Source organism: Thunnus maccoyii, chromosome 10, assembly GCF_910596095.1.
Source record: "Thunnus maccoyii chromosome 10, fThuMac1.1, whole genome shotgun sequence".
Lineage (NCBI taxonomy): Eukaryota > Metazoa > Chordata > Actinopteri > Scombriformes > Scombridae > Thunnus > Thunnus maccoyii.
This window is the reverse complement of record NC_056542.1, coordinates 15453446-15475014: the sequence shown is the minus strand read 5'-3', so window position 1 is coordinate 15475014 and position 21569 is coordinate 15453446. Positions and strand designations below refer to the sequence as shown.

Here is a 21569-nt window from a genome sequence, read left to right as displayed (position 1 = left end):
TCTCAACACTTGACTAGCCCTGTGGATTTCTTTCTTTCCTTTTTCAAATTCTTTCCTTTGATGACTGCTCTGGGAGTGAATTAAAAGGTGGAAAATATTATTCAAGTGCAGATATACAGTTCCTGAAAATGTTTTAAGCTGTTAAACGACACTGTCCCACTTATACTGGGATACTTAAGCTTTGGTGGCACTATTTTCAGAATCACTTATACTCATTCTGGCTTTTTGGTTGTAAAATTTAAAGAGTTGCCTTTTAAAAAAGACCAAGGTAATAAAAAATGGTTGAAGAACAGTAACCTTCCTATTTTGGGTACATTATTTTCAGGATTTTGCACAAAAATGCGTGTGTCTGGTAAGAGGTTAAGCTTAATTATAGGGCTGAAATAAGTATTTTCATTATCGATCAATGTATTAGTTGTTTGTTCTGCAAAATGCCAGAAAATGTTGAAAAGTGTCAGTCACTGTTTCCTAAAGCTCAACGAGACGTCCTCAGATGTCTTCGTCTGCTCTGACCAACAGCCCACAACCCAAAGATATTCAGTTTACTATCACAGAAACCAGAAAATATTCACATTTACGGAGCTAGAACCAGAGAATTTGGACATTTCTTTCTTAAAGAATGACTCACAGTAGTTGGCGGTTATTTTAATAGTTGGCAACTAATCAATTACTTGACTAATCATTGCAGCTCTACATGATAAAACTTTTCATAAGTTTTATTATGGTTTATCTGTACTACTGTGTTGAAGGATAAGAAACTTTTCTACTGCCTCGACAACTAAATTTCTTCTACTGTTGACTACAGTTTCAAGAATTCATAGTAATCCCTCTTTAATTGTAACTAAATTTGAGGGCAGCTGGAAGCTATTTTAATGTCCAATAGTTCACTGTTGACATCAGTTTATTTTTTTAAAATATTGCAGACCTCCATGGTAACTCATTCGTAACCTTTCGTGACCCTGGTGTGTTCTTCATGTAGAACAGATGCACAAGAACACACAACGTTATTGACCTTGTCCATTTGAACTCATCTCACATGTGCAAATTGTATCTAGGGCAAGGTCGTTAGTCAGACCTGCTTTACTGTTTGTCAGCCTGTAACCCCTCACATGCTTCTTTTATAGCTCACAGGTCACAGGGATAGTAAGATAACTTTCATCTATCCCCTGTGAAAAAAAAACCTGCAAAAGCAAATATTTAGGTCTGCTTTTTGCATGTATAAAGGTCAAATCTCAACAGGTATACATACATACGTAACACCGAATGATAATTACACACTTACCTACAAAACTGTTCTCAGCACAGGACATAATGTACAGGAAGATGATGTGATTTCAGAGTTTTCTCACACATTAAGCTGATGGTTTTGTGGTTTTGTGGGGCAATTAATTGGCTAAAGAAAGCATGAATTTAAAATGTGATTCGGTTAAACAAGTTTTTATAGACACAGTGTGATCGATAAGGTTCATTTTACAACCAAATGAAAATTAACAGTAAATGGGCACAGCAGGAGGTTAAGTGTTTACAAATAACAAGGGGGTCAAAGGTCAAAACGGGATATACATAGCCAAGAGGAGGAGTAGTCTTATCACCCAGGAAAATTACAGAGAATGAATGTCTATGTGATTGAAGAAGAGTTTAACCAGTCTGCAGGAGTCACCAGGACAGACTGGGGACGGGGGTGGAGGGGGTGGATAGGGGGGTGGCGATTAAACTTCTCCCGGAGCGGAAACGAGGCGCGGATGTGTGTGTGTGTGTGTGTGTGCGCGCGTGAGTGAGTGTGTATGTGTCAGCCAAAATGCTCTCTCATGTGCTTGAACGTCATCTGCGTCCCTCCCTCTCCGTTATCCCCCCCCCCCTCCCTCACTCCTCCCTCTTGTCTGCTGCTCCTCTCACTTCGTTTTCCTGCCGGCCCGACCTCTCCGCCTCGGCCCGGCCAGACACCCGGACAGACCCTGCCGCCTCCCGGGACACTCACTTGGGGGTGGGTGACCAAGCTGGGACACGACGAGAGAGAGAACGAGAGAGGGAAAAAAAAACTGTTAGCTTGAACATTTCTTTGGAGAAAAATTGCCGGGTCGCATTGCAGCATCTCACTGATTCTCCCATCTACAGATACGGCTACTTTTGTCTTTCAACGCCCCCTCCCATCAACGTTTTTTCTCTTAACGAAAACTAACTTTGAGTTCCACGGAAAGATGTAAAAAATCATTCCGGAGACTAAACTTGGACACAAGCAGCGGGCTGGACCGTTAGCAGGACCGTTAGGTTTTTTAACCAGCGGGAGGACCAGAGGACTTTGTGGGTGAAAAGACTTAAAAACCACACTTTTTTCTGTGAGCTAGCCGCATTTCACGCCTCACTGCGGGGAAAAAAACAAAGTAAGTACCGTTTCACTTTCATGTCGACAAGTAGACGTTATTAGTTTGTGTGCGCGTGTGTGTTTGCGGCTCATCATTTGCGACGTCATCACGCATTCTTATAAAAGGCCTCCTTTCGGGGTTTTTAACGGCAAGAGCGCATAAATGGCGGTGTAGGGATGTCGTTGTGTGACAGTATTTTGTCCAGAAATAACAAATTAACCTTTTGTCCCTGATGTCTGACGCGGAGCCAGACGCGTGTCTTTCCAAAGTTTACTAACTAGCTAGCGGCATATTTTGGCATATCACTAACTACACATACAAAGGTCACACATACATCATAACTAACAACCTTAGTTACAGCAGGGGACAATTTCACATGTTCACACGTTCACCTTTATAAATCATACATATATTTCTTAACTACAGTGATTTGTTTCGGTTTGGGACCCCTCCTGGCACCACTGCCCTCTGGAGTACATTACAGCTTGTAGGATGAACTCAACACCAAATTAACTGGATTCCAGTTACATAGTGAAGGGAAGTTCATACCCATGCAGGCTTAACGAAGCATAAGGACACCTCTTCTAACAAAATATAAAAGTTATTACCTTGTAGATTTTGTTTAAAACAGAAGCTTTTGTTTTTAAATCCAACTGGTAGTCAAATGCAAACATGTACATGTTGCTGCAAGACCTAACTAATGGTCTTTATGCCACATTTACAACACTGGAGAATCATAAACAGGTTTATTGCCAAGCAAGTTTGCATGTAAGAGGAATTTGCCTTGGTGTTGTGGTGCGTAACAGTATAAATATACACTAAATTAGATAATCTTAAATAATATAAAAAGAGAAAGAAATTTTACAGTAAAAAATAATGTAAAACACATTCTAAGTGTGAAGAGCTGCTACAGGTTTAAATTTTAAATGGAAGGGAATGAAATGTACAAATATTGACCAGGAATGTGCAAATGTATATGCAGTGTGCAATTAGTACAAGTTGTGTTCATGTAATGTAATGTGTCATGTTAGATCAAAAATCAGAGATGTGTAAGATTATAGATACACAGGTGTATTGTACATGATCAGGTTGTGAAATACTTAAATTGTAAACTCACGGTAACTGTTACATTCTTTCTCATATAGTGGTTTATCAATTAATGTATGAAGTCTTGTAAGAAATAATGTATGTATAAAGTTATAGTGACTTGATGATTAATTAATGGTGAGCAATAGGAGTCTATGATACACCCTGCATGAATGCATGCATTAAATCACCATGAGTCATGAATTAAATAAGCACTACTTAAGCATATGGTTTGTACCCTTATGTAGAGGTTTATCTGCACCACCGCAACTGCTCATTCATACTTAATACAAAACAAAAATCAATGTCAAGATACAAGGCTCTAAACATACGCGTGTGTTGACTTTGTATGCAGGTAAAACATCATGTTAATCGTTGGGTGAAGTTTGACGAAAGCCTGACAGTAGTTTTGAAACTATTTGTAGATTAAACGATTAGTCGGTTGACAGAATATTAATTGATGATTGTGACTACTGATTCATCTTTTAAGTCAGTTATTAAGCAAAAATACCAATCATTCGCTTGTTCCAGCTTCCTAAATATGAGAATTAGCTGCTTTTCTTGGCTGTATATCACTGAAAATCGATTGGGGGTTTTGGTCTGTTTATCAGACAAAAGCAATTAGGCTTTAGGCTCTGAGAAATTGTGATGACCGATTATCAGTTTTTCTGACATTTCACTGACTAAAATATGAATTGACTGATTTAGAAGAAGACAATTCTTAGATGAATGAGAAATGAAATTGACCGTTATTGGCAGCCCTGCGTGACAGTCTTGTGAAAAACCTTTTTTTCCTTTAACCTGGACATAAAATAACTCCAACCATCATCTATCAATTATTACATCTTCTGCCCCTTCAGTTCTGTTCATTCAGTAATCAGTAATTCAGTTGAAAACAGGAATGTTGCCTTGACTGTCTTAGTACAGAAGCACCTCAGTGTTGCCTGTGTTTGATGATCGTTACCCTGCAGAGCTTCTCCTCAACAGAAAGAATAGCCTCACATATACCCAGAGGCCAATCTGATTGCCCTGAGCAAGGTAACTGTACTTACTCAAAAGGCATGAATTGGCCAGTACTCAGTCTAGAGAAAAGAATCAGCATGACAATATTATCCTCACACCTCCTGTGAATGAACCTATTCACTTCTGTCTGCTGACTGATTGAATCTCCTCATCAATAATTCATCAGGGTCATGAATCAGTGTCAAAGGTATTGAAGTTGACTTTCTTGTGATCTCTATCTAAAACTCAGAAGATTGGATAACAGTGATGAAGCAGATCTCTGAAGACCCGGTTGTCTGCCCTTGGGATGATTTGACGTTTTCTTCCACTTTACAGTATATCATCCTCCGTAATGTGTGTTTTCCTGACAACTGTATCATGTACTTTGATTTTTTTTTTTTTTTTTTAAAAAGACACTGTTTTCTGACAACCATGTTGCTTGGGAATGTCTAAAATGTGAAAGATGTGTATGACTCACTCAAAACCCTTAGGCTCAAAATGTCCAAGGCATGACCTGAGTTACGGCTAATGAACCATGTGCGTAAAGCATGCCAGCCTCCTGAACTGCCACTTCATCCCACAATATGGGCATTCAGGATTTCATAGTTCTTACCTGATCTGAAAACTGCGGCTGCATGTTGGATCGTAAAGAACGAAGGATAGTAGGATAAAAGGCTAATATAATGCACGTCGTCTACTGTAAGCTACAGTTTAATTGATATTGGTTTTTGGGGGGTTGAGATTAATAAGTTTGGCACTGAGCTGCTGAATTTTGCAGTGGTACATGTAGCCATTGTTTCCCCCAAACATTTGACTCTTCTCAGTGTTAAAATGACTAAAACAGCATTAAAACATGTCCTGCAACTACCGTCATTATCCAGTAGTCCGTCAAGTGTTTTCTCTGTTAATCGTCAATAAAATGTCAGCAGATAGTGAGCAAGACCCCTTATAATTACCCACCTTGATGTATTCAGATAGCTTGTTTTACCCTACCTACAGTCCAAGACTCCAATATATTCAGTTTACTATCATATATAATAATCCTCACATTTTAGAAGCTGGAGCCAGAGTGTGATTCAAGAGATTAATTGATTGTAAAAAATAGTTTCCAGTTAATTTTTCAATCATTTAAGCTGTAATCTGTACCTTTATGGTACACTAAAATCACACTGTAATAAACGTGTTAAAGATTATCAGCTCTGTGAAGAAAGGTGACTCACTGCATCATTTCTGATGGCAGAGAAAGAGTCTAACGATGAAGGAATCAATCTGTAGGCGAAATGTGCACAAAATAAGTCATTTCAAGTTTATACCCTATTTTCCTGTAGCAGGAAGAATGTGGACAGTATGACTGAGAGACAATTGCTACTGGGTCACTATCCTCTCAGTATGCAGAGTACAAATTTTTCAACACCTCACAATGAGAAATATAAATGTGCCAAACTTCTCTTACGCACCACTGTTTACTTTAGTCGTAATTCAGAACAGCTGTATGAGATCTTTTCTCTGAATAAATCAGCAAAACTGTTCAGGAAATATCTAATCAGAGAAAAAGTAAACAAGAATCTGGCCGAACCTTCGATGCAGACTGAATGGGACTAGAGACATATTTCACCTGGCTATGGCTCTGAAGTGACAACATTTAGTCCGCGCAGTATTCAAGGCCATGATTTAATCCAGGGCTGCTGACTTATCAAACCGTCTCTGCTCCATTTTGACTCCTGTCGTGTGACCTCTTGTGATATCTAGTTAATGTGCCATTCTGTCTCTGACTTATCAAACCTTCAAACCCGATGTTCTGACGACTCAGCTTTGACCTCTCATGAAGAGACGTCTACACTTTAAGCTGTCTCATCTCCGTCTCTCTCTCACAGTCATTTCCGAAGATTGTGGTTTGAATGATTCAGCTGTCAGTGAACAACTTAAGTATAGATGGATATGAGTAAATGGGCACTTTTACGCACGCAGATGGTATGTTTTTAGAGTGACTCACAGTCATAGCTATTGTCTCGTGGCTTATGTTCCTCTAGTCGTCTCCTGTCACCCTAATAAACAAGGTATTGGCTGACTCTAAAACTCAATAAGATGGCATTCATCCATGGGGAGTGAGTGGGAGGGCAGGAGCGCTCCCTCCGTATGATGGCAGCATGTTTACATTCTCCAAACATTCCTAGACTCTGTACCAGGTTCCAGCCTAGTCTGTTTAGGTATTCTTCTCCTATGACGCCAAAAAACCGACAGGCTTCTTCCCTTTATTCTGAGGAAATACATTACAGGTTAGTAAACTGATGATTCAGGTCGAGTTTAAAAGAAACATATCAGTAACAGCTGGAGCTCACATCCTAGTAATGTATATTCAAAGTGAGGAAGAGAGAGAGAGAGATACAGTCAGAGAGAACTTCCTTTCTCCCTCCCCTGCCAGAGGCATCCTTTATTTTTATTGGACCTTTGAAATGGTCAGAGTCTGGTCATATGATCCGGTGGGCCAATGGAATGTGGTGTTAGGAAAAGCTGTGCGGGGGAAAAGTGCTTTAACATGCTGAATTCACTGGATGATCTCAACACGTAACCCTAAAAATATCCTGAATCCTAAATTGCCTCCACACAGCCCACGATTGCTGCAATGCAAAATATAAAGAATTAGTCATTTGGTTAATTGCAAGTGTTATGGGTTTTTTTTGTTTTTTTTTAGGGCCTCTCTGTGTGTCGTGTGTGAGAACATGTTGAGCCTGATTACAGCTGATACACTTATTAACAGTTTATAGTCAGTTGTTACTATGTGAAATAATTTACAACACAGGCAACAGCCTGCTTGTCTGCCTTCCTCAGCACTTCTGCCCTTTGAACCACTCCTGTTTGTGCTCACAAGCTAATTTAGTTATTAGATTACACTTTTTATGGAGCCAGAGACAAGAACACAAACATGCTGTTCAGCAGCCAAGTGAGACACAGTGCTACCGAGAGTGAAAGAGTTTGCAAAATGACTGGGAAAAATATGTAACCTTTCCCATCCACCACCTGTGCTGAGGGTGGGGGGAGGGAGAAAGAAGGAAAAGCCCAGCGTTCGTCCAACCGTGCTGTTGCAACAGGAAACAGGGGGCCATGACTAACATGACATGATGTGGAAAATAACCGACAGACTCAACCATGACAACATCTCATGGAGAGTGTCGGAGGCTTCGACTAGCAGCAAAGGTGGTCTATCACATGTTTATGCATCAAGCGGTTATCTGTGTTAGATTAGATGGATATAAGGAGTTAGATAAGGACAGTAAGTGCAGTAGATAAGGACATTTACAAGCAGGGCTGGATATTGAACCCCAATACCTTTCTGGTGCTGACCAAACGTGTTCACGGACTAATGAAAACCAGCCATCGTGGTACCAAAAACAGCCAAAAAAAAAATCTTAATAGACTTATTATTTGATCAGACACTTTTTGCCAGTTTTAGACTCAGAGTTCTTACACATCTGCTTGTGTTTAGACATTTAAAATCTGAAATGAAGCTTCTTACATTAAAGTCCCCTCAAAATCCATCAAAATATGTTTTTCTTCTTGTTCCTACAGTTGAATTTTTGAGCTTCACTTGTGCAGAATGATGTATGTGAAGAGTTTGACACCAGAAGGCTGTGTGTCACTTTCATCTGCTGAAAGTGGAAAGTTTCTCTGTGCTCATTAAAAACCTGATTTTAAGGGGGCGGGCCTATGAGAAGGATTTGTGACAATCACAAATAGTTTGGAAACCAATTCTGGTCCAATATTGAACTTCCACAAGCGTGATGTTGAAACCTGATGCCTGCAGTGCACAAACACTGAGAATAGACTTTACACTGAAGTAGGAGACATGTTGTGTCCAGTAGTTAAACTTTTGAAATGAAAATTTATAGAATCTGGAATTTTTAATGAGGGACATTTTAAGGATTTTAACAAGATAATTTAACTTTTTTTTGTGGAAAAACCATATCAGACACAAATTATTATTCAAAGTAGCGTATTTTATATACATCTTAAATCATGTCTGGAGGGAATATTTAAATAAAAAAAAGAAAACATTTATATTTGTCAAAGTGAGGTGTCGAACAAGTAATGGTTTTTATTTATTGGCGCTGTTATAAAACACTTAAATGATACCCAGCACCAGACACAAATAGAAACAATGACAAAAGATTATTTATTACTTCTGTGAATCCTATTCGTGATGCGCACAGTTAAAAGGTCTTAAAAAGCTTCTCTTCTTGCAAACCTTTATCAGTACTCTACTCTACTAGTACTCCGTATATCCAAGTGTAATTTCAGCTGCATATTTTAGTGATCGTCAAAGGAGTGAGAGCATTACACATGGCTTTGGCTCTCTCGGCCAAAGAGGGAATCCTTCTTGATTACTGGTCGGGGAGCAGAAGGGCGGGGATGGGAGTGGAAGTGAAGCGGTTAAAGGTCTTTGGCATTACAGCTGCAGCGGGTGGGTGGGTGGGTTGGTGGTCGGGTGGTGGGGGAGTTTATGTCGATCTGCAAGGGGACTCCAGAGATGGAGTGTGGGGAGTGTGCGTGTGTGTGTATGGAGGGAGGGGGCGAGATGGGGGACGCCCCCGCAGCTCTGCACATATGGATGAATCATGACTCACATCCCTCAGATGCTACTTCTCCCTCGCCACCAAACCTCTTACTCTCTTTTTCTGCCACTCCCTGAACTTAGCAGCAGAAATATTCATCTCTGTACTCTCTGACTAAATCTCGCAGCTGCTGTCGACCATTGAGGAAAGCTCTGGTGTTGAAAGCATGAAGGAAAAGATTTGCTCAGTTGTTGGTCTGGTTTATGCTCCCTCTCGTGGGCCTCCCCACTTCCCGGCATGCTGCATGTGCTCTGGTATATGCATTAAGAAAAACCTACAGCTAGGCTTCCAATGAGAGGGAAACATGGGTACCATGGTCTAATTCTCTTAATTACACGGTGCCAAACATTCCCAATCACAGATGTTTAACCGTATAGCCAGGCCTGTATAGCACATGCCTTTTAATCAACCCCCTATCGGCAGGACTTGACTTAAAGGCTCTTAGGTGGAGCCGTGTAACCGTTTTTGTGGGTGTGGAGTCTGTAGAACATGTATGATTTAGATTTTAAGCCTAATAAACCTCTTGTGTGTCCTGTGTTGCAGGATGCTGTCAGAGCTGAGAGAGTGGTTCTGGCAGGAGCGGCTGTGGTTTCCAGAGGGCCTGGGCTGGGCCGACCTGGAGGATCGGGATGGACGAGTGTACGCCAAAGCCGGTGATCTGTGGGTGGCCCTGCCCATCGCCCTTATATTCCTCATTATCCGTCAGATCTTCGAAAGGTCAGTCCATTTTTCTCTCCATCTCACTCTGTGTCTTTATCCTGACATTTCGCTTTCTCTTCATTTCCAGATTCTCCTCTGTCCACTTGTCCTTTTTTCTTGGCTGCTTCTTCTCTCTTTTTTTTATCTGCACATTGGTCATCTCCTCCTCTGACCAATAATTGGATTATTTTACTTCAAAATGCAGTTTTTATCTCTTGCTTTTTTTTTTGTCAGCAATTATTTAATGTTCCTTACCCTCTGCCCTACTTTATACAAGTCCATGCTTTCAAGTGACTGTTTCAGTAGTACAGTGTTCCTGTTTCTAGTTGCTAATCAGTCGTTTCAGATGTTTTAGGTTATTTAGCAATGTTTTATTGCTAATGCCAATGTCATTATTGTTTTTTTTTATTCATACGCCTCTCTAGTTATAGAGTTGTAAATTATAAAGACAAACAAACAGTGCTTAACAACATAAATCTGTTTGGATTATTTTCATGTGACTTGAATCACGCGATCATGTATATTACAGCTTTTTAACAACAACTTTTATGATGCTATTAGTCCTTTTTTGCTTATTTTTTTCACAAATTACTCAAAGAGTTTCCCTGGTTGCAACCTCCACTTTATCCCATGCTTCTTCAATTTCCTGCAGTTCCTGATTTCGCTTCATTTCACGTATTTTTTGTCTCATCTGAACAACCGTTTTGTGATTGCAGGAAGGTGGCTACACCTCTGGCCTCTCTCCTTGGGGTGAAAGAGACAGTACGGCTCAAAGCCCCTCACAACCCCACACTGGAGTCCTACTACTGTAACACTACCAAAAACCCCACACAGGTAGATGTTTGCACACACACACACACACACACACACACATGTACACACTCAAAAGACTACTGTGCTGTGTGTGCACAAGAAATGAATCATCTTCGTGTTGTTTTCAGACTTCTATAGCGAGTCTTTGCAAGCAGACCGGCTGTTCAGAAAGACAAGTGCAGCGATGGTTCAGGAGACGGAGGAACCAGGACAGACCGAGTTTGCTCAAAAAGTTTCGAGAGGCCAGGTAAACACACACACACACACACACACACTCTTTTTAAACATATATGCACACACTGATATAGAGCTGCTGTATAGAGCAGGTTGAAGCAGCTGCCACCCTCGCGTTCCTCTGGCTATATGAGCGCATTTCTGAGGGCAAAAGTAGCCCTCTATTTTTAACATGCACTCATTACAATGCCACTCTGGTGCTACCGTGCCTGTTGCCCCTACTCTTCACACTCAGACACCCAAATCCGACCGTCCACACATCACGCTCATTAGCACGGGGGCCTCTGCAACAGGGGCTCTGTCACTACTGTCAGTTATTTTTACGTGTTAGCATTTGCTGTAGCAGAAGCAGAGCTAAACCAACACCGTGATCCGCTGATAATGCAAGGCCACGGAAGTTAGTGAGTCTCAGCTGGCAGGATTCACAGCATGGCAACAGATGACACCGAAATATATGTACAGAACAGCAGATTGACATTCATGTCTATAAGTGTGCCGTAAACAACAGTAGATAGCACGATACTGTTAGCGTTACTGCAAATATGCAGTTATATACAGTAGTATGTGTAGAAAAACACATGATGATGTGTTAAAGTGTTATTTCATCCCATATGTTGTGTTCAATGTGTAACTCCCCTGTAGTGATTCTCATTACCATTAGCTTCATTGTCATGGTCTTTATATGTGTTTAACAATAGATCCACAAAAGCTTTTTAGGCAACATAAAGGGTCAGTTCACTCAAATTACAAACACTATAATTTACTATTAACAGGTGTCATTGAAACTACATTGGACTGGGGAAGTAATCCCTATAAATATCATTTTGAGCATGTTTGATGGATTACCCACAGTAACAGGAATGTGTTTCTGGGAAGAGATGTTTTTTTTTTTTTCAACATAATTCTTCAATGCTGTGAGTAGAGTAGAAATGATTTATTGCTCAATAGAAATTCAGTAATGCGAAAGAGGACATGTAATGCTATCTGTTGTTGGATGTCTATGTTAAATATGGTCAAAGTTCCAAAACACGAGGTGAACATATGTAAAAATGTTCCCTGCAAGTCAACAGCCCAGGGCTTCATCCTGCTCTGAAAATGCCGTTTGCAAAGTCACGTTTACTTCCTCCTCAAGATGACATCAAATTGTTCGTGCATGCCCACAAACAGCTGCCTCTGGATGTTTAAAATGTCCAATAAAAAATGTGAACATGAACTAATTTATCCTGTATGCAAAAGACATACTTAAACAGTCTTTATATCACAGAATAAACAAATACGTAGACCAATTTAAAAAAAACACAACCGTGCTTGTTCTTGTATTGCTACAAGGATCTAGTGGCTGATGTATGCCTATTCTATTTTGGAGGTACCGCCAATGGTACCTGGACCCTCCGAATGTCAAATGGTATTTCACACACTGGTGACATCCTACTACTGTTGTTTATTTACGTAGCCTCCGGAGCCGCTAGAAGTCTGCTGAGGGGCAGCCTCCGGAAACTAACCAATCAGAAGAGAGTTGGCTCATGACAGGAGCTAAAATGTCCTGTTTCAGACAGAGGCTGAACTGAGGGGCTGCATACAGAGCCAGTATAAGATAAATCAGGAGTTTCTTGAACTGTAAAAAGATATGCCAGTAGAGCCCAAGAATATACGTAAATATAGATCTAGAAATGTGCATGATATGTCCCCTTTAACATATTTATTAGCTGTTTTGATAATCGATCATTTAAGTCAAGACAAAATGCAGAGCAATACCCGATTATAGCTTCTCTATCATGATGATTTCCTGCTTTTTCTTCTTCGTATACAATAATATACTGTTTCAGTTTTGGAGTATCAGTCCAACAAAACAATTAATCTGAAATTGGAAAAAAAAAGAAAAGTTGAGGCAAATGAAACCAAAACTATCTGGATGGTAAGATACCGCTAAGAATAAGTGGGAGAATATGTTTTGTTTGTAATTAGGTGAACTGACCCTTTAATCTGCCATAATGAACCAGAATTAGATGTGTATTTATGTGTCTGATCTATATATATGTGTGTGTGTAAGTAAAGCTTTACAGTGGATTGATGTTCTGCATACAGTATGATGCGCGTGTGTGCAAATGTGCATGTGACTGCTTGTTTGTCACTCGCTGGTTATGGTGTGTCTTTCGCTGCGTGTGTGACGGCATTTCTCCACTGAATCAATCTATTGTGTGTGTGCACACAACAGGCTTTCTGTGTCTCTTATTTCCCCCACTGGAGTATCACCTACTCACACACTCACTGTCTCCTATTTCTCTACATCCACCTTTTTTTTTGGTTTTAGTTTATTTTCTGTGGTCTGTGTGTCTGTGTGAAATCCCATTTTTCTCACCACCTGTATGAGAGGCTGCAGTGGGGATGACCCCTCACTGTCTCTGTTACAGGATATTAACAGAGAGGATACAGTCTGACAGCTCTCATTGTGTGTCAGTATGTTTGGCTGTGTGTGTCCTGATTTGACATTCTCGACGTAGTTCACCAGATTTTTCCAGGCCGTTCATTCAGCCTTGCCTTTCTTTCCATCTTGTGTGTTTGTGACTGTGGGCGAGAATTTTTTGTGTGTATGTGTGTGTGTGTGTGTGATGTGTTTTTTGTGTCTGCTGGTAGAAAATGTGTCTATTGTCTTTTTCCCCATTGACTGAGTAGAGAGTGTGTTTGTATGTGTGTGTGTGTTCTCTTGCAGTTGGAGATTTACCTTTTACCTTCTTGCTTTCATTGCTGGCCTGGCCGCCCTCATCGATGTGAGTACTGCCATGTTAACCTCGACCCCTCCTCCTGTCTCTTTACATCCTCATTTGTCACCTGCCCTGCCATCGTAACTTGACAGTTTCCATGGTAGTTTGTCTTTTTTAGCTGTGATAACATCACCTCTTGCGTTATCAGAAGGGCAGCGTTGACTCATTGCTATGCTGAGTCAGTTGATATAAATACACCTGTCGAGCTCTGCTGTCTCATTCACATTGCATCTCTCCTTCCAGAAACCTTGGCTGTATGACCTGCAGGAGATGTGGCAAGGCTTTCCTGTGCTGGTACGTCTCTTGGATGGCTGAGTACACTGAATGCATGAAACACAAGGCGCCCTCCTAATACAGAGTTCCATCTAGAGCTGAAAAAAGGAGTAGATTCATCAATCAACAGAAAGTTAGATAATTGGTTCATTGTTTAAAGGATAAGGCTGATTTTCTATATTTTTGTTATTGTAGACAAATCTCACATGCAGAGCCAAAACAAAGTATTGTGTGTGTATCCAAAGTCAGATATTTCTTATTCCTCTGTGCCGTAGACCTCTGTTTATGGCCAAAAACTATTAAAAACATGTCAGTGAGCCACACCGCTGCACCAAGTGACATGATCCTTCACCACAAAGAGTTTGGATCACGTTTCAGCCTAAGGAAAGCAGTTCCTTCAAAGGTAAATGCCACTGGGCGTGTGCGGGAACTTCGCTAGCTTGTTGTGCTACAGATCACAACCTCTTGACATTGCGCAAAACTGTAAATTACAACTTTAGTATAAAGTCAACAGCTAATGATTTGTAGCACAACAAGCTAGCAAAGCTCTGTAAACAGAACTGCTTTCTCGCACATTCTCAGTGGTGTCTGCCTTACACGTCACTACTGTCCAGAGGCTGAAAACATGATCGCTGTTATTAGTCTTCGGAGCCGTTTCTAAACAAACTACCATAACCTAATCGCAGGAACATGTCACCCAGTGCAGCGGTGTGGCTCATTGATGTATTTTAATAGTTTTTGGACAACAACAGAGGTCTACAGCACAGAGGAATAGAAAAAGATAGATATTGTTGGTTTGGTTCTGCACATGAAATTTGTTGACAATAAGAAAAATATAGAAAATCACCAGCCATATCTTTTAAATCATTTTTTAAGCAAAGATGCAAAAAATTTGGATTCTCAAATATCAATATTTACCTTTTTCTTTAGTCCTTCATGATAAACAACTCAAATCTTTGGGGTTCTTAGCCAGACGAAGAAAACTATTTGAATGTGTCAGCTCTTGATGGACATTTATTCACTGCTTTCTGAAAGACTTTTTTAATTACTTGCTGACCTAGTTTGCAATATTTTGGTGTAATATTTTATATTGTGAAAATATATGGATTGTGAAATCAAACATCTGCTTCCTCTCCTGCAGACTCTCCTGCCATCTCAGTATTGGTACTACATGATCGAGCTGGGTTTCTACGGCTCTTTGCTCTTCAGTGTGGCTTCTGACGTCAAACGCAAAGTAAGTGGATTTATCTGCTCTTCCTTAGTTCATCAAGTGGTGGAAAACAAAATACATTTCATGGGAACAGACAGAAAAGATACACAAGATTTCCTGAAAATGAAGCACAATTTTTGCACAGGGCAGTTTTTTCCTTTTATATGGTTATTAAATCAAGATCAAGAAGAAGACAAACTGTTCTGACTATCTGATCAATCTGACATCTGGCTTGGACTGTGAGTGGACATTAGACTGTTGTTACACGTGTGTCTGAATGTGTGTGTGCGTGTGTGTGTGTGTGTGTGTGTGTTTGGACTTTGCTCAGCTTGGGTCAGCTGAACACAGTGGGGGAAATCTTGCCAAAGGGGCACAGTGCGTTCCTGCTCCAACACAATATTCCAACCTAGATGCCTCTTAAGCAGGATTTACTGCAACACACTCAGACCTGCTTAAAATACGCAACACACAAATATATGTTCTCCAAATGTTCATTGCCCCTGCATGAATAGTTTGTCACCCTTTGCCACTTTTTTAGGACTTCAAGGAGCAGATTGTCCACCACGTAGCGACCATTCTCCTCATCAGCTTCTCCTGGTGTGTAAACTACATTCGTGCTGGAACTCTCATCATGCTGGTGCACGACTCCTCTGATTACCTCCTTGAGGTAAATATCTCTCCAGAGCCTCAACTCAGTACTTTTTATTCATTGTATTTTGATTACCTCACTTCCATTTTGGCAAACAAACATGTGACTGCAATCAGCTGACATGTGACCCATGTACCTTCACAACCAGTCAGCTGTTAATGGTAACGTGAGGAACTATATTCAGAATCATGCAAATACAATAGATATGAATGGGGCCACTGTAAATGTTTACCACACCTTTATATATGTTGATGTCATTTATCTCTACCAATAAGAATAATGCCACTGACCCTGTTGACACTTAAGTTTTGATCACAAATAATTTAATGAGTGCTATAAAACTATAACTGAAATAAATTTGGACAGCAGCAGTAAACTTGTGATACACTGCCACCTGGTGGGGAAAACAACACCAAACTACTCAACTAGACACAACAAGTTTCAGATCATTGTTTAGCTGTCCAGCTGCAACTTTACTGTTTTTCTTCACTCTCAGTGCTCTCATGGTGTCATTTTTGGTGGCAGCAGGCAGCTGTTTTCAGTGAAAAAGCCCTAAAACCCACTGTACACTACCTGCTCAACATCAAACAGCTAACAGACACAGATAGCGGCTCGCTGGTGAACATCTAAAGAGACGGTATACTTCTCTCAGGAGTCGGTAGAGATCAAAAGTGAGTGGATATTGGACTCACATTCATCGGGTGGACAGAAACATGACTCCAAATGAGTGACAATGTTTGTTGTGTCAATAAGCAACTGTTTGCTAACAAGTTCAACATCTATTAAAAGGTGATGAAATGTCAATGTTGTGCTCACAACTTGTTTCCGCCCCCAAGTGGCCAAAAAATCAGTTATTGCAGGTTTAAGGATGAGTCATATCCTTCTAGCTTTAAGTCAAAACAACGTCTATCAGACAGTTCCTGAATAGAATAACGGTATCTTGATATTTTTTTCATGTCTAAACTTTTATTCTTCATCACTGCAATTTGAACTAGTGTCACACAAACTGTTTTCTCTTATGATGTGATGTTATGTGAGTCTATGTTGTCTTTTGTCTTAAGTACATCCTAAAAACATTTTGTCAACTACTTGTTTATGGGATTCTGTTGTCTACATTCGGTGCTTGTATTGTGATATTTCTTCATGCCAGACAATGAAATCTGTCCCCATCTTGTTGAATGGTTGGTCTGTGAAAACACCAGGGACAATGATGGAAATAAGTCCAGCACTTTATTGTTCTATCCCTGACAGAGTCTGATGTGTTATATTTTAAATATATCGGACCTAAATCTAAACTACACTGGTTGTCTTCAACTTTCCTGTTGAGCTCATTTTCTTTCTCTTTTCCTCTGACAGTCTGCAAAGATGTTCAACTATGCTGGGTGGCGAAATGCCTGTAACTACATCTTCATTGTATTTGCTGCAATCTTCATCATCACTCGCCTTGTCATCTTCCCCTTCCGGTACATGTGACATCAGCACAGACACAGACAATATATTACTAATGTATTTTATGCTTTTACATAACTACTTAGTTATCTTTTCCTAACTCTCTCTCTCTCTCTGCAGGATTATTTACTGTACGTGGGTATACCCAGTGACTGTCTATGAACCCTTCTTTGGCTATTACTTTTTCAACGGTCTTTTGATGGTACTGCAGTGTCTACATGTCTTCTGGGCTGTCCTCATCGTACGGATAGCAGTCCGCTTCCTCACAAACAATGTAAGCAAGCATAAAGAAATCTACATGTAAGGTTCAAGTGTCTGTTTATTAATCCAAAAAATAATGGAAATGTCAGCGCTCACATTGTCATCATCCAGCTTAGATTTGTTTGATACATTTTATCAGATACTTACAAAATACTTACAAAAAACACCTTCCCATTCCCTTGAATGAGAAAGAGTGACAAAACTTTTTTGACTGGTACTGTATGTCAGTAACTCTGCTGCCAGGCAACATCATATCTTTATAAGATAATCATTTAAAATTAGGGACAGCAAGTCTTTACGTAGCTATATATAACTTTCATATGATTATTCCTGAGTGGCAAAGCTTACAACAAAAAGAAAAGGGTGGAAAAAAGTTGGAGAAAGTGTAAAAGTGGGAGAGAGGCAAACCAGATGCTATTTTCAGTTTTCAAATGAATATAGTATGTATTTTATCCATTTTTTTAAATAATTTAGAAATGAAACAATTAATAGATTAGTCTATCATCAGAGAATTAATCAGCAACTATTTTGATAATTGAGTAATTGTTTCAGTTATTTTTCTAGCAAAATTACCATAATTTCACTGTCAAATGTGACTACCTGATGCTTTTGTCTGTCATATTTGAAAATAAAAAGGATATTTTTGGACTGTTAGACAGATAAAATTACACTTTTAGTGGTTTAGGTTTTGTAAAATAATAACAGGTATTTTTCACTTTTTTCTGACAGTTTAGACTAAAAGATTAATCAATCAATCGATAAAATAATCTGCTGATAAACTTTTCTCTTGGATCTCTTTGATGATTAAGTCAGTTGCAGGTGGATCAATTATTCAAAACAGATTATAAAACTGTATAAATACCTACAAAGATGAAATAGAATATACCACAAAAAAACCACAGGATAACCATAAATACAGGTACATTAAACATAAGAATATATTCTATAAAAGTATATATTCATGCATGCAGCTGGACAGTTTGAGATTGTCCTGACGTTGGCCAGAGCTCCAGCACAGTTTGGAGCGGAAGGTCTTCTTGATTTATGACGTGCTTCTAAACGGCCTGCTCTCCTCACACTCTCTCTCTCTTTTTTTTTTCTTTTTCAGGAAAAAGTGGACGATGCAAGAAGCGACAAAGATGAGACAGATGAATCAGAAGAGGAAGAGGAAGTGGAGGTTAAAAAGGACATGAAGAAAAATGGACCGGTGCAGAATGGCTACACAGTCTACAACAACAACCACAGCAAGACCGAGTGAAAGCAAACAAGTGTCAGGACGAAAGAATGTGAGAAGGACTCATATCCCTTGGTGGGGGAGCGGGAGGGAGGGATAAAAAGAGAGAAAGAAGAGGGGATGTAGGTGAGGAATGGGGCAAGTCATTCCCTAAAACCAAGGAAATTTGACACTGTTACTTTCGCACAACGTGAAAAAAACACACTCACACACAACTCATTTTTAGAGGGCACAGAGATCTAGCGGATGATATACACACTACATTAAGTGGCATGGCTTTTTCGCTTTGTCATCAGAGAAATGTATCATTGTCAGTGTGTCCCCAAAATTTCAAAGAGGCAGGGATGAAAATGGAAAGTGTGGGGAGGACACGAGGGAGGGGGAGTGATGCTGCTTCTACTATAGCTTTTCTTGTTCTAACTGTGTGCCTTATAGCCTTTTTCCATTGGCACTTTTGGCCGTGCCGAGTCAAAAACCACGCCGCATTGATTTGCAACTCCATTACCGGTTTAAACGCACTAATTCGCGCCTGAGATGGACCATCTACGAAGTCGGGGCAGCGAGCAATGAGATTTTTAGGAGTAGGGGTCAAGGGTGTGTGTCGTGTAGGATGCTGTTAAAGTGGGTGTGTGTCGTGTAGGTCTGCAAGACTGCAGATAGACCCTTCTTGTTGTAATGGAGATGCAAAAACCTGCCGCGTGGGGCTGACGGAGTGAGTCAAAATGAGTCAAGCCAAGCCAGCACGTGTATGGAAAACCCCCAGTAGAGCCAACTAATGGCCATTTTAAAGCTTTCTGCTATACTCATGTGTTGCTTTATTCCACTGTACTTTTCTTTTCTACTAAAAGAACAAAGTAAAGGTGAGTTTTATGAAAGTGAGGCAATAGGGCATTTACTTCCCTAATATTTCTGTCTATGCAATAAGTGTTTGTTCAGCTATTGCGATGTCTTTGCACAAACCTACAGTGTCTCTTATATGATGTAATAACTCGCAGTAAGATTGTGTGCCTGCTGCTGCTTTTACAGTCTATAAAGTCGTCTGCCTCGTGAGCTTCACAGCAAAATTTGGTTTCAGTTTTGTAGATAAACAGCATCTTAAAGAAAAATCTTAATCCAGCATAGCTCATTGTGTACAATCCTTGCTTCCACAGGAGATGTCTGAGCCGCAAAGCGTGCAGTTCTCAGTTCTCTGCTTAAATAGTCCCACAGTTTCAGCGCGAACACCGCAATAGAATCACAGCTTCCTGCTAGCTTGACAGAGCTGAATGTTTTTCCCTCTCTCTGGTTTGGCTGAAGCAGTTTCATCCAGTCGAGTCATGAACCATGCTGATGATGCCACCCACTGCAAAGCGATGACGCTCAAGAAAAAAAATTCTTTGCGAAGGTGGATTGCTCTGTTGAAATGCAGGCGAAATAAGGACCACATTTGTTCAGACCACTGCCTAGTAGCCCAGGTTATGTTTGTTAACCCTGGGTGAGAATTTAAGTGTTGATCTAGATGAATGATTTTTGGTATGATTCTGTGTATGAAACAGGTTTACAGGTGTGTTATTTCATGTTAGTACCAAGGAGGTAAAACATATTGAAATCAGGCTTTTAGCAGTTCAGTATTTTGAGGAATTGATGAAATGATGAGTGTTGCAGTTTTGTTGTTATGCTTTAAAGTTTTTTTTATGTCAAGTGCCTTATCTGTAATGTATGGGAAGCTCTCTCTCCTTTCTTCATGTCCTCTTCTGTTCTTCTCTGTCTCCACCTCACATCACAGAGCCAACAGCAAGACAAGCATGTCCTCACTCCCCCACTTTTCTCCTATTCTTACCTGTTCTCATAAATTACCTTCCTTCCAAACATAGCCCTCATTCCACCATCACCACGTTCTTTTATTTTTTACTAACCCAGACCAACCAGCAACCTCTCTTCCCCAGTGATACAGAAGAATCAGCTGTGTCCTGATTACAGTGTTATTATTGTTTTTTTTTTTGTTTGTTTAATGATGCCTAAGTATTGTTATTAATAATAAAAGCAAAGATCATGAATCACAATGACAATCATGTGAAGTTCTCTTTTCTTTAAGCATCATGCAAGAAACCACACACATTAAATATTTAAGTTGCTAAATTACAACACGTCAAAATAAAAAATTTGAGCTGCTGTGATTGATTGCCAAAAAATTAAATTGCAACTCTTGATAATTAATTCATCTTTTGAGTCAAAATATGTTTTTCTTCTTGTTCTTAAAGTGTTTGACCTTTACTGTGCTGAATGATGTAGGTGCAGAGTTTGACACAAGAAAGCTGTTTTCACTTTCATCTTCTGAAAGTGGAAAGTTTCTCTCTGCTCATGTACTGCCTGATGAGTACTTTTACTTTTGATTTTAAAACCTCTGCGCTTCTCCTTAAGTAGGCTCATAGTATGAATGCAGGTATTTTAACATATTGTTAGGTATTACTAATTTTACTTGTGTGATGCCAAATCCAGTGTGTTTTAACTGTACTGTAACTTCAAAGTAGAAGAGTAAAAAACAAAGTAAAGAGTAAAGAAGCATTAACGCTTTCATTATTGAACCACAAACAAATCAGAGGCTGTAACGTTTCACACAAAACAACAGTCAGGTTCCCACAAGAACACTGAAAGAGGTTTTCCTTACTGTAACCATTCTTCCTGTTCATACTGATTATTAAAAGATCCCCTGCAAATGCTCTTTCAATGTAAGTGATGGGGGCTGAAATCCACAGTGTGTCCACGCAGTCATTTTATGCAAAGATGCATTTAAAAGTTAAGCTGAGGCTTCTATGAGGTTTCGGCAGTCTGAGTTAGTCATATCAAGTGGATATACTTGATCCACATTAATAGTCTTTTTAGCATCATATTCCCTCTTTGTGTTTCCCTGTTGAGCTGCGGTGGAAGTTTAGTAACAAAAAGAG

General features: G+C 39.8%; 1 protein-coding gene and 1 long non-coding RNA gene across 2 annotated transcripts; one reads left to right on the top strand and one right to left on the bottom strand.

Moving 5' to 3' along the window:
* Positions 1-1421: 1421 nt before the first annotated feature.
* LOC121906197 lies at positions 1422-2524 on the bottom strand. Its single transcript, XR_006098571.1, has 2 exons — positions 2390-2524; positions 1422-1997 (listed from the first exon to the last, which is right to left on the bottom strand). It is a non-coding gene; the product is annotated as an uncharacterized LOC121906197 (long non-coding RNA).
* On the top strand, positions 1991-20693 carry cers2b (ceramide synthase 2b). The gene is made up of 11 exons (XM_042424915.1): positions 1991-2381; positions 9605-9778; positions 10477-10594; positions 10702-10820; positions 13518-13575; positions 13813-13863; positions 14984-15076; positions 15591-15719; positions 17058-17164; positions 17271-17424; positions 18520-20693. Exons 2-11 carry the CDS (start codon positions 9606-9608, stop codon positions 18667-18669), a joined length of 1152 nt encoding a protein of 383 aa, XP_042280849.1. The 5' UTR covers positions 1991-2381; position 9605; the 3' UTR covers positions 18670-20693.
* The last annotated feature ends 876 nt before the right edge of the window (positions 20694-21569 follow it).

Excerpts from the sequence above, each read along its gene's own strand:
- cers2b (XM_042424915.1), top strand. The coding sequence starts at position 9,606 with ATGCTGTCAGAGCTGAGAGAGTGGTTCTGGCAGGAGCGGCTGTGGTTT. Across the intron at positions 9,779-10,476 it reads ATCCGTCAGATCTTCGAAAG|GAAGGTGGCTACACCTCTGG; the intron begins GTCAGTCCATTT and ends TTGTGATTGCAG. Across the intron at positions 15,720-17,057 it reads CCTCTGATTACCTCCTTGAG|TCTGCAAAGATGTTCAACTA; the intron begins GTAAATATCTCT and ends TTCCTCTGACAG.